The sequence below is a fragment of the Capricornis sumatraensis genome, chromosome X (assembly GCF_032405125.1).
Source record: "Capricornis sumatraensis isolate serow.1 chromosome X, serow.2, whole genome shotgun sequence".
NCBI lineage: Eukaryota > Metazoa > Chordata > Mammalia > Artiodactyla > Bovidae > Capricornis > Capricornis sumatraensis.
In genome coordinates, this window is record NC_091092.1 from 25661274 (window position 1) to 25673927 (window position 12654).

The 12654-nt window shown below is 37.8% G+C and overlaps 1 protein-coding gene across 1 annotated transcript in view; it reads left to right on the forward strand.

Annotated features, from left to right (window-relative positions):
* LOC138071336 (dedicator of cytokinesis protein 11) overlaps positions 1–12654 on the forward strand; it is a 209137-nt gene that overhangs the window by 138507 nt on the left and 57976 nt on the right. The window contains exons 32-35 of the mRNA XM_068962866.1: positions 2706–2822; positions 4535–4610; positions 5367–5476; positions 7245–7356. Coding sequence (XP_068818967.1) covers positions 2706–2822; positions 4535–4610; positions 5367–5476; positions 7245–7356 — 415 coding nt within the window. The remainder of the gene's footprint in view (positions 1–2705; positions 2823–4534; positions 4611–5366; positions 5477–7244; positions 7357–12654) is intronic.

The following is a 12654-nucleotide window of genomic DNA, read 5'->3' on the forward strand; positions in this document are numbered from 1 at the left end:
GAATACACCTTATTTTATTTATTTAACCTGTCTTCTGTTAATAGATTCTTAGATGGTTTTCTGTCTTTTGTGCAGACAAAACTTTTAACGTGTTTGCCCTGATTGCATGTGTTTTACCTGTGTTCCTGTTCACCTAAGGGTGTAGTGTCTCCTTCCCTAGTAATCACTCAGTTTCTGAACTGAAATGAAATCCCATCTACAAGCTATAATATTAATAATCATAGCTAAAAATTTATTGAAGACTCAGTATATGCCAGACACTATATTAAATATTAGCTCATATGAATTTATATTACTGTTATTATCCTCATTTTAGTAAAGAGAAAACTATGGTTAAGTGATTTGATTACAATCAAGTCACTAGTAACAGGAGGGCTGGAATTCATGTGTATCTAAAATTCAAAATCTGTGCTCCTAGACTCTGCTGCTAAGTCGCTTCAGTCATGTCTGACTCTGTGTGACCCCATAGACGGCAGCCCACCAGGCTCCTCCATTCCTGGGATTCTCCAGGCAAGAACACTGGAGTGGGTTGCCATTTCCTTCTCCAATGCATGAAAGTGAAAAGTGAAAGTGAAGTCGCTCAGTTGTGTCTGACTCTTAGCGACCCCATGGACTGCAGCCTACCAGGCTCCTCCGTCCATGGGATTTTCCAGGCAAGAGTACTCAAATATTAAGTCAGTTCAGTTCAGTTCAGCTGCTCAGTCGTGTCCGACTCTTTGCGACACCATGAACTGCAGCACGCCAGGCCTCCCTGTCCATCACCAACTCCCAGAGTTTACTCAGACTCATGTCCATTGAGTCAGTGATTCCATCCAACCATCTCATCTTCTGTCGTCCCCTTCTCCTCCTGCCTTCAATCTTTCCCAGCATCAGGATCTTTTCAAATGAGTCAGTTCTTGGCATCAGGTGGCTCAAGTATTGGAGTTTCAGCTTCAGCATCAGTCCTTTTTTTTTAATTTATTTTATTATTTTTATTTTTTTAAATTTTTATTTTTACTTTATTTTACTTTACAATACTGTGTTGGTTTTGCCGTACATTGACATGAATCCACCACGGGTGTACATGCGATCCCAAACATGAACCCCCCTCCCACCTCCCTCCCCACAACATCCCTCTGGGTCATCCCCGTGCATCAGCCCCAACATCAGTCCTTCCAATGAACACACAGGAATGATCTCATTTAGAATGGACTGGTTGGATCTCCTTGCAGTTCAAGGGACTCTCAAGAGTCTTCTCCAACACCATAGTTCAAAACCATCAATTCTTTGGCACTTAGCTTTCTTTATAGTCCAACTTTCACATCCATACATGACCACTGGAAAAACCATAGTAGGACACTGGAAAATTAGAGAACTGCCAAAAAATGGTGATGATGATGGTAGAAACTCTTGAAACCAAAGCCATATGAAAAATAAAATAATAACAGCTACTTAGCTTTGTGAAGAGTGAATTAAGACAATTCGTGATGTGTCCCCAGATATTTAAAGGGTTACTGTATAAAGTAGAAGTGGACTTACTCTTTGTAGATCCAAAAGGCTGAACTATATCTAGCAGGTAGAACAGCTTAAGGATTTCTCTAACAGAACCTCTGAAAGTGCTGAAGTGTTTAAGAAGTTTAAAAACTAGTCATCTGTCAAAGATGCAGGTGCAGGTTGCTCTTGTCTTGATCAGAAAGTTGAACTAGATCAGTGGTTCTCAAACCTCTGTGCACGACCATCTAGGGAAATTTCCTGGGACCCAGCCCAGACCTAAGTGGTAGAGACATTCTTGATTAGGGTTATATGTTAGCACATATATGTTATATATTAAGAGTTCCTGAAATTCACAAGAGAAGTACAAATGGTCGATTAACATATGAAAAATTATTCAGTTTCAAGAATAAATGCAAATTAAAGGAACTAAGAGATACTTTTGATCTGAATTCTGTTGGTTAACCATTGTACCCTAGATGCCTTATATAAGTCTCCCAAAGTGCTGACATATGGAGGGCAGCTCATGTGCCATCACCACTGTTTTTGCTGATTTGAATGATTATAAACACCTGACAAGGACTATAGCTGAGAAAAGCAGTACATAAATTAGTATAAGAGGTACCACATTAATTAAGACTACTGGTGTCCAGGTTTACTTGGATATTTACAAAGATCAATCTCCCATGTTGAATAATTGATTTAGAGGGCCAAGATCACATTATTTTAATTGCAGCTTGAGTCAAAGCAAAACTTATTTTTGGAAGGAATATTTTGTTACTTGCTCCATCTATTCATTCATTCAGTTAATGTATAGTGACCATATCCTGTGTGCCTAGGCACAGAGGATGAAGCAGTGAACAAGACAGATGTGATTCTTGCTCTTATCATACTCAACCCTCACCGGAGTTAAAGGACAGGACTAATACAATCTGCTTTATAAGTCAACTGCTGTCTAAAAGAATAAACTTTTGCCTTTTATATAGTGATGTTTGAGGGATGTGATTTGACTATATTGTATATAAATGCAAATACCAACAGAGTTCTCTGGTAATTCGTTTTGAGACTATGAGTATAAATAGACTCATGCTTCATTGATTTGTTATGGATATTAGGTCCCTTTTAGTCTTTAAACAGATAGATGGAGCCAACTTTATGTGTAATATATACATATTATATATTTATTTACTTCTCTGGTGGCTCAGATGGTTAAGCTTTTGATAATTATTTTGCAGAACCAACAAGCCAAAATAGCACAGTTGTACCTCCCATTTGTCGGACTGCTTTTGGAAAATATACAGCGATTAGCAGGTCGAGATACATTGTATTCTTGTGCAGCCATGCCTAATTCTGTAAGTAGTCATGTGTTTCTGTTGGCATTTTATCCTGGTTTATTGACTGCATTTGGAATGAGGGTCATATGCTGTATGGTCTCAATAGTTCACCTTTTACAACATTTTACTGTGTATAACGGACTTTTGGACTCAGAGGGAGAGGGAGAGGGTGGGATGATTTTGGAGAATGGCATTCTATCATGTATACTATCATGTAAGAATTGAATTGCCAGTCTAAAAAAAAAAAAAATAAATTTATTCTCTTTCCTGTAACAGTACTTCTCAAATCTTAATGTGCATATAGATCATCTAGGGAATTAAGACAAATTCTAATGTAGTAACTCTGGGGTGGAATTTGAGATTATACGTTTCAAACAAACTTTTGGCTCTTTCTGGTCTAAGGACTACACTTTGAGTAATAAGGTCCAAGGGAACACCAAGAATCCCTTGTGCTCAGTGTGTTGTTTTTAAGATTTGCTGCTGTTATATGCCTTCATCTATTTATTCAACTGGAAAACTGAACAAAACATTCACTTTCCAAAATGTTAGGCTCCAGGCTTTAAACTATATTCCTTCACCTCTTCCCTCCCTTTGACAGCCTTGTTTCAGCACTTCTGGTGAGCGGCTTTTAACTCATCATGGTTGGTCTGTGTTTTCTTTCTCCCCTTAGAATCTTAGAGTTGCAAGGAACATTGGAGATGATCAGTCTCCCACTTGGCAAAAACAACCTTTTGCCATAGTTGTATTTAAAACTTTCCTTCTTGCATCTGATCTACACAATTTTCTATCCACTTGTCCTGGTTTTGCCTTCTAGAGGTACACAGAGCACATCCACTTCTACCTCCACACAATACCCCTTCATACATGTCCCTTCTAAATTTTTCTCCAGACCAGCTCGCTCCACGTCATCATTTGTTGTTTCAAACCCTTTACTTCTCGGTTACAATCTTCCAGACATGCTCCATTTGACCAGTCACCATTTTAAAATGTGGTGTATACTTTATAGTTTGCCCAGTAGGGTGAATAACTCCTGCCCTAGCCCCACTCCGTGCTCTGTATGGCCAAAGATCCCCATCACGTGTTCAGTAGCTGAGTGGGTGGCAGGTAAAACTGTGTTCCTCACAGCTTCCTTTGGAAATTCCCCATAATGAATGTCTGCAGATTTGTCAAGCCTGCCCTGGGTTCCTGAGAAAGCTGCTTTTTTTTAAGCCTCACTGAGGGCTTGATTGCCTGTAGCTCCCAATTATGTAAATCAGCTAAATGCAGATACTGCATCACCTACCTGGTGTCAAGCGAGTGTCAAGCGAGCCTTTCTTCACAGTCACTCATGCTTATGCTCACTCCACAACATTCGAAAGTGATATGTGGAAATATTTTACTTACCTGTTCTTTCTTTTGCAGCTCAAGTTCATGTAGGGCCTCTGGTCACACCTCTCCTTCTAGTATTGCCTTTGGTTCAAGGAGGAGAATGGAACCATGTTCAGACCACACGAGTTGCAGCTTTTACCAGCCACCTAGAGTTGTATCACTTTGCCAGAGGTCATAGTTATAACAGTATACTTGGATCCATTTTTAAAAGAGAAGTCACCTAAATACCAGTACTGATACCTGATTTAGACTTTCGCAGTGAGCTTTGTTTAAAATTGGGGTACCCTTTCATTGTTAATTCCAATTTATTATCCTAGTGTACAAATTTGTTTAAGTGACAGAGATATCACATTGTGTTACAGGCATCCAGGGATGAGTTTGCATGTGGCTTCACTTCACCTACAAATAGAGGGAGTCTGAGCACTGACAAAGACACTGGTAATTAAGTCCTTCCTTTAAAGATTATACATGGTATGGCTGTCTAGAAATGTACCCTATACTTTTCTATATTTTTTGAAATATTTTGTGATAAAAACTATATATAGCATGATCTCTACTAAAGTTTAAATAAAATCTGACTCACACTTTGTAGCCATGTTTCTTTGCTTAGGTTTCCTTGTTTCAGCTTATATAAAAAAGTAGCTTAGTATACTAAGAAAATGGAGGATAATGAGAAAAACACTAGTTTCCAATCCTCTTATCTGTCTCCAGTCTTGGACAAGACACTTCCCTTTTCTGGGCCAAAGATTCCTTATCTATAAAATTACTTCGTTGTTTGCCTTTATTTTATGACTTCCAAGGAATTTCTTGTAGTTTCATAATGTTAAAAGTGTTTCGAGGTAAAAAAATAAATTAATAAAATTGCTTACATTTCTTAAAATATGACTTTACCAAAATTAACCTGGTGCTGAGCCACTTCAGTCGTGTCCAGTTCTCTGTGACCCTATGGACTGTAGCCTGCCAGGCTCCTCTGTCCTCCTCCCTCCAGTCAAGAATACTGGAGTGGGCTGCCATGCCCTGTTCCTGGAGATCTTCCCAACCCAGGGATCCAACTTGCATCTCTTATGCCTCCTGCATTGGCAGGCAGGTTTTTAACACTAGTGCCACCTGGGAAGCCCAATTAACCAGGTACTTATTTTTCAAACTATTTTTGACAGTTCCTCCTGTTGCTAACAAGGACTTGGCTTTTTCCAGCTTATGGGTCTTTTCAAAACGGACATGGAATTAAGAGGGAAGATTCAAGAGGTTCCCTCATCCCAGAAGGAGCAACCGGATTTCCAGATCAGGGCAGCACTGGTGAAAATGTAAGACCCTAAAATATATAGGTTAACCCTGGTGATGTTTTAACTATAACAGTCTTTCTTTTTATGTAAATAAGGAGCTCTCTACTCTCCTGTAGTCTATACTATATCTGTAAAAAGTATCCCATAATGTAGCAGTTCTTTCCTATCCTGGCAGCTGCTACTTGGATATCTTAAAAACTGTTTATAGAGGATAAGGTATTCATCTTTCAGAGTTCTAACTTTGAATCTGTAAACCTGTTCTAGAGAGGGAAGGTTCAAGTTTAAAATGCCTAATATATCCTTATCACTTAAATCACTCCCTGGCAGGATTAATTCAGCTTTTTATTCTTTTCTAAGAATAATGACCTTAACTTGGGATAAAAAAAAATTAGGTCCCCAAATTGATAATCTCAACATCCCAGAATCACTTAATCAGAATATACTAACTTTTCCATAAGATTGTTTCAAACCTAACATTAAAGTTTGGGATAGGTCAGCCTTGAGATAGAGAAACCTCATTTTAGACCAGTAAAGCCTTATCATGCTGCTACATGAAATCATAGAACCATATAAAATTAGTTAGAAGGGTCCATAAAAATAATAAATTCCAACTCTCAATTTACAAATGAAAACTGGGATTGTGACTTAGGACAGACACACAACTATGGCAGTGCCAGACCCAAACCCAAGTTTTCTAATTTCAGCACTTCTTCTCCTAGATCATGGTGTTCTCACTGTGTATCAGAATCATCTGGGTGACTTTATAAAAATAGATAGCTGAGCTTCATCCTGTTTCTGTCAGTCTGGGGGCCTGCTCATTTCTAAGTTCCCAGGTGATGCTGATGCTGCTGGTTGGGAACCACCCCCTTAAGAACCACTCTATATATACTCCCTTGAGTCTTTGCCCATTGTTGTTCATTTGCTAAGTCATATCCAACGCTTTGCTACCCCATGGACTTTATTTAATCATAAAGTTCTTATTTCACACCATTTAGAAATAAGACAACAGATACTGTCATAGGTAAGTCACACTAAGGACAAAGAGGTTAATGACTTGCCAGTAGTCACACAGCTAGCAAGCATTCAGAACCTAGATGTTTTGTTCCAAGTAAAAGTTTTTAGTAACTCCTACATTGGTAAGTGTATAGCCTCAGCCCAGGTTAGCTCAGCTGAAAGCATTGGTTTCTAACAAGGGTAAATTCTTTAGGACATTGTTATTACCGTATTTATATAAATCCTCGAATAAGTCAGATCTTGTCATGCTTAACTGATATTTAAACAAAAGTCACTAAATAATAGGAACATCACTACTTTGTAGAGGCTCCAATTTTGAAGTATTACTGGGTCCTTAGTAAAATTATCTTGTAATATCATTAAGCTTCCTTTTAAGATAGATTTTTCTGAACTATTATTTAGAAGTTGAATTTTAATAAACTCTTAATGAGAGATTCAAGTTAAAAGGTTTAAAATGTAAGTTTCTCCTTGACATAAAAGCTATTTTTCCTAGAATACCCACATATGATTTAAAACATTACCTTAAAACACAGGACTTAGGGAATACACAGTATATTCATGGCCATATCTTGATGAAGACTGCAAGATAATTTCCAGTGATATTACTAGGTGCAGTAGCAACAAAGACTCAGCCCATTTACCTTCCAAATGTGGTTATCTGTGACGTGCTTAGAAGTTTCCCAAACAGGACTAATTAAAACAGTTATTGAGTTAAAGGCTATGGGAAGCTAAAATACCAGTATTATTTCTCAAAAGCCTTATCTTTGTATTACAGACTCGGCAGAGTTCTACAAGGAATAGTGTATCCCAGTATAACCGATTGGATCAATATGAAATCAGAAGCCTCTTGATGTGCTATTTGTATATAGTAAAAATGATTTCTGAAGGTGAGTTACCAGCATATTAATCATAGACTGTACTCCACTGTCACAGGTTCACAAGTTCATGTAACAAATATTTGACCATGATCTGCATGTAGGACATAGGCACATTACAAACAGAACTTTGAAGACTTTGACCTTAGAATGTTCCTATATTTTAACTTAGAATAGATTCATTTCCATCATACAGGTTTGATTCTTTGAAATAATTTTTTTTCTTTAAAATTAATTTCTAAAGCTTCCCTTGTGGCTCAGTCGATAAAGAATCTGCCTGTAGTGCAAGAGACCCGGGTTCGATCCCTGGGTTGCAAAGATCCCCTGGAGAAGGAAATGGCAACCCACTCCAGTATCCTTGCCTGGAGAATCTCATGGATAGAGGAGCCCGGTGGGCTGCAGTCCATGTGGTTGCAAAGAGTTGGGCACGACTGAGACCAACACTTACTTACTAAAGTGAGGCAATAGTTTTAGAAGTGCTAGAGTATTTTTTTTCATGCAGAGCATAGAATACATTAAATAACCAAGGTAAACAGAAGAAAATAACAATAACCAAAAGTCATATTTAACACTGTAGCTTTTATTTGACCCAGGATTTACAAAATCAAATGCAAACAAAAAGACAGAAAGGGTTCTTTGAGGGTAAGGAATGTTGTCGTTATCTTCACAGGACCATTATACAGATTTGTATGGTGTCAGGTTCTTTTCCAGGCTGTTCTCTTTACCTTGATGTATAATTGTATTATTTATAATTTACCATTTCCTCTTTACCATATATAATAGAATATAAGCAAAGGATTTTCATAAACTGCATGTCCTTTGGAAGTAAAATCAGAAGGTTCTATCTCATTCCAAGTACCACTTTTGTTTACACAATTCCTTCCTCTTTGTTCCTTTTCTACTTTTTCTCACAAAGAAAGAAAAAAAAAACAATCATAAAACCACCCCAAAGACCCCCCAAAACAAAACAAACAAAAAACCTAGGGATTTCCCTGTAGCTAAGACGCTGCACTGCCAATGCAGGGGTCCCGGATTCAATTCCTGGACAGGGAAATATATCCCACATACTGCACCTAAGACCCTGTGTGGCCAAATAAATATTCTTTTAAAAAAAAAGAGCAAGCAGAAGTGAAGAACATAAAAGCACCTGGGTTTTGGCCATTATAATAGAGTAGTTAAATTTTAATTTATCTTCTATTTAGTTTTTAGTAAATATTAAACATTTTTTGTAATGCAGAATATAAAAACGTAAGTTGATAGTTAACTTGCCAGAGAGACTGAAATACATCAAAAGTTAGATATGAATAGTTAATTCTAAAGTACATTAGAGAAAAGGGAACCCTCCTACACTGTTGGTGGGAATGCAAACTAGTACAGCCACTATGGAGAACAGTGTGGAGATTCCTTAAAAAATTGCAAATAGAACTACCTTATGACCCAGCAATCCCACTGCTGGGCATACACACCGAGGAAACCAGAATTGAAAGAGACACATGTACCCCAATGTTTATCGCAGCACTGTTTATAATAGCCAGGACATGGAAACAACCTAGATGTCCATCAGCAGATGAATGGATAAGAAAGCTTTGGTACATGTACACAATGGAGTATTACTCAGCCGTTAAAAAGAATTCATTTGAATCAGTTCTGATGAGATGGATGAAACTGGAGCCGATTATACAGAGTGAAGTAAGCCAGAAAGAAAAACACCAATACAGTATACTAACACATATATATGGAATTTAGAAAGATAGCACTGACGACCCTGTATGCAAGACAGGAAAAAAGACACAGCTGTGTATAACGGACTTTTGGACTCAGAGGGAGAGGGAGAGGGTGGGATGATTTGGGAGAATGGCATTCTATCATGTATACTATCATGTAAGAATTGAATCGCCAGTCTATGTCTGACACAGGATACAGCATGCTTGGGGCTGGTGCATGGGGATGACCCACAGAGATGTTATGGGGAGGGAGGTGGGAGGGGGGTTCATGTTTCGGAACACATGTAAGAATTAAAGATTTTAAAATTAAAAATAAAATAAAATAAAATGTTCACATCAAAAAAAATAAATAAAGTACATTAATAAAACAGTTTTACATAACTAGAATCTTCAAGCACTTAGAATGTATGATTTACAGTAAAAGTCAAATCATAATATAGTAAATTTTACTTATTTTCTATTTTGTTTTTAGTAAATATTATTTTAAACATTTTTGTAATAATACAGAATATAAAAACATAAAATGAGTTGATAGTTAACTTGCCAGAGAGATTGAAACACATCAAAAGCTAGATATGACTAGTTAATTCTAAAATACATTAACAAAAGAGTTTTAAATAAGTAGAATCTTCAAGTACTAACAATGTATGATTTAGAATAAAAATCAAATCATAATACAGTAAATTTTACTTATTTTCTATATTTTGTTCTTAGTATTATTTTAAACATTTTTTGTAACAATGCAGGATATAAAAACATAAAATGAGTTGATAGTTAACTTGCCAGAGAGATTGAAAAACATCAAAAGCTAGATATGAAGAGTTAATTCTAAAGTACATTAATAAAACAGTTTTAAAAACTAGAATCTTCAACTACTTAGAATGTATGATTTAGAGTAAAAGTCAAAGATTATTGAGACTATGTTATAAGCTTCCATGTTTTGGGAAAGAAATATGTAAAGGGTGATAATTTTCAACCCTGGTGGTATTTCATTCCAAGAAATAATGAATCAAATTAACAACCATAGCCACAGCTTATTGTTTTTGTCTCCCCACAAGCTAAAGAGTGGGGGAATGTAGAAAGTGACTGCTATTATATACAGGCTTTTTTAAAGGATGATGCAAATATTCTGAAACTGTGGTGATGGTGTTATAAGTTTTTAAATATACCATAAACTACTGTATTGTGCTCTATATAAAAGAGTGAGTTTAATGGCACATGAATTCACTTAATAACTGTTTCTTCTAGAGGTTCAAGGATACAAGGGAAAAGAAAAACTGTAAAGAAAAAGGGAGTTGAATACCACCAGAGCCCAGGGAAAATGAGGGTGGTAGGGGGAGGAGAGAAGGAAGGAGGAGAGGGACATGCATTGCTGAGTAGTTCTCCCCTCCTCCAATCCAGTACACATGTGCACACTTGCATATGTATGCAAGCGCATGTGCACGTGTGCACACACACTGATAACCAGTGACAAGCCACTGGCTGCTTTATGTTATGGGTAAAACCATGACTGTTTTGTTTCTTGAGGTCTCCTCTTGTAAATGCTGACCTTGCTTGCTAAATAGTTGGTCTTTGTTAATGAGGTTTTTCCTTCTTCTGTTCTGTTTTTGATTTTTAACAGCAAATTTTAATAAGTAATATACAGTTTGTGTCACTTCTTTTGTAATTTAAGTCATGTTGTATGGTATCTGTAAAGTCATACTCATTTTATTCTGAAAAATATCTGCTTCTGAATCTTTCTCAGTCTAAGTATTATAGTTACCTTGTCAAGTCCAGTAAGTATTTCGCTTTATATGTATTTCAGGGTTGAACTCGTACAGTCCATGCCTTTTAGGTGTTCTCTTGGCTTTCTTTTTTTTAAGCCTTCTTATTGACTCATAAGGGCTTCCCAAGTGGCACTAGTAATAAAGAACTCACATGCCAATGCAAGAGTCTAAGAGACTCGATGGATGGGAAGATCCCCAGGAGGAGGGCATGACAACCCAGTCCAGTATTATTCTAGAGAATCCCATGGACAGAGGAGCCTGGCAGGCTACAGTCCATCATGTTGCAAAAACTAGGACACAACTAAACCAACTCAGCATGGCACACACTGACTCATAGACACTAGCAGCTTAATTTCAACAAAAAGATGATAGACCTCTACACTTTTATATAGAAGCAGAGGGATTCTGAAAACAAAGTTTCTTTCTTTGTAGCTGAATTTTATTAACTGGCAATAAGTCACTGTTTCAAAGTCTTAGTCATTTGCCCAGCTTTTTATTGCCAGTATATTATATTCTGGGAAGTAGAATCAAAGTCAGGAATTATCAGTTACATAGTCTGAATACAAATGTTAAATAGTCTGAATGGATAGGAAGACTGTCCTCTTGGAAAAGCAAAGCAGTCTCCTTAAGAGAGAGATGGAGCGATGGCTACTTCCCTTGTTTTTTAAACTGTATCTTGACTTTTCTCTTTATTGAAGACCCCGAAGTGCAAGCCTGAGTTTCACCTTGTGGTGTATCAGCATCATGGGCTGCAGCTGTAGCACCATTCGTATTCTTGCTTGTTGTGGACTGTTCACTGTAAGGTGTCTGGCTACTGCTCTCTCTCACTGAAACGCGAAAAACACCCAATGATGGTCTTTTCACATTAGCACTTGAAGTAGAGTCAAAAGGAAATAGATATAAAGTGGTGTTTTCGTCTCTCCGTGTAAAAGGAGAAAATATGCTTTTGCTATAGTCAATCATACTTTCCTCTGAAGTTTCAGATAATATTTCAGTAGGTAGGTCTTCTCCTGGAGAAATATTGGAAAGGCTCCGAGGGAAATCAATCTCAGTTCCACGCTTTGGTGTGGAGATCCTCTGTGGGGAGGTCCTCTGTGTGAAAATGGATTTGCTTTGTGGATGGCCAAGCCTGGCATCGGGAAGGCTGGAGTCATCTTGAAATTCACCCACTGTTTGAGGGCCGAGTGTAGACGCTGAAGGAACAGTGCTAGACGACTTCTGACTGCCACTGCTTATTGTGATCGTCTTACTGCTGTTAGAGGAAATCTTCTCCTGAGGGCTCTCTGGCACCTCAAAGACGTCCTGACTGTAAAGTGGAACCTGAAGCTCGGAACTGTGTGGCTGTTTCTTTTTCCCTCTAGGTTTCATCTGTTTGGTATTCGTTTCCGTTATCAGTTTGACAGCCACATGCCTCTCAGGTCCGGGCGGAGCGCCGCTGATCGAAATAACTGACTCGCTCTTTTGAGACCCAGGGACGACATCGTCATCACTATCAGAAAAAGAACTGCGAAACTCTTGCTGTTTCCTCTTGAGCCTAGCCAAAAGCTTCTTGTTTTCTTCTCTTAATTTATTCCTTTCTGCTGTGAGCTGACCAATAAACTTCAGATTTTGTTGTTGGATATCATAAAATTCTTGCTGTAGCGTATTTCTGTACGTTTCGTTTACTGTACAGCGATCACATACTTTGGCGTTTAACGGACCTCGCAGGTCATGGATAGTGTCATTCAGGGCTCTCTGTTGCTGCGTCAACTCTTTAATTCTGGATATGGAGCCTGTCCACCTCCCGTCTGACAACCGCTCTTTCCTCAAACTGGTTACTT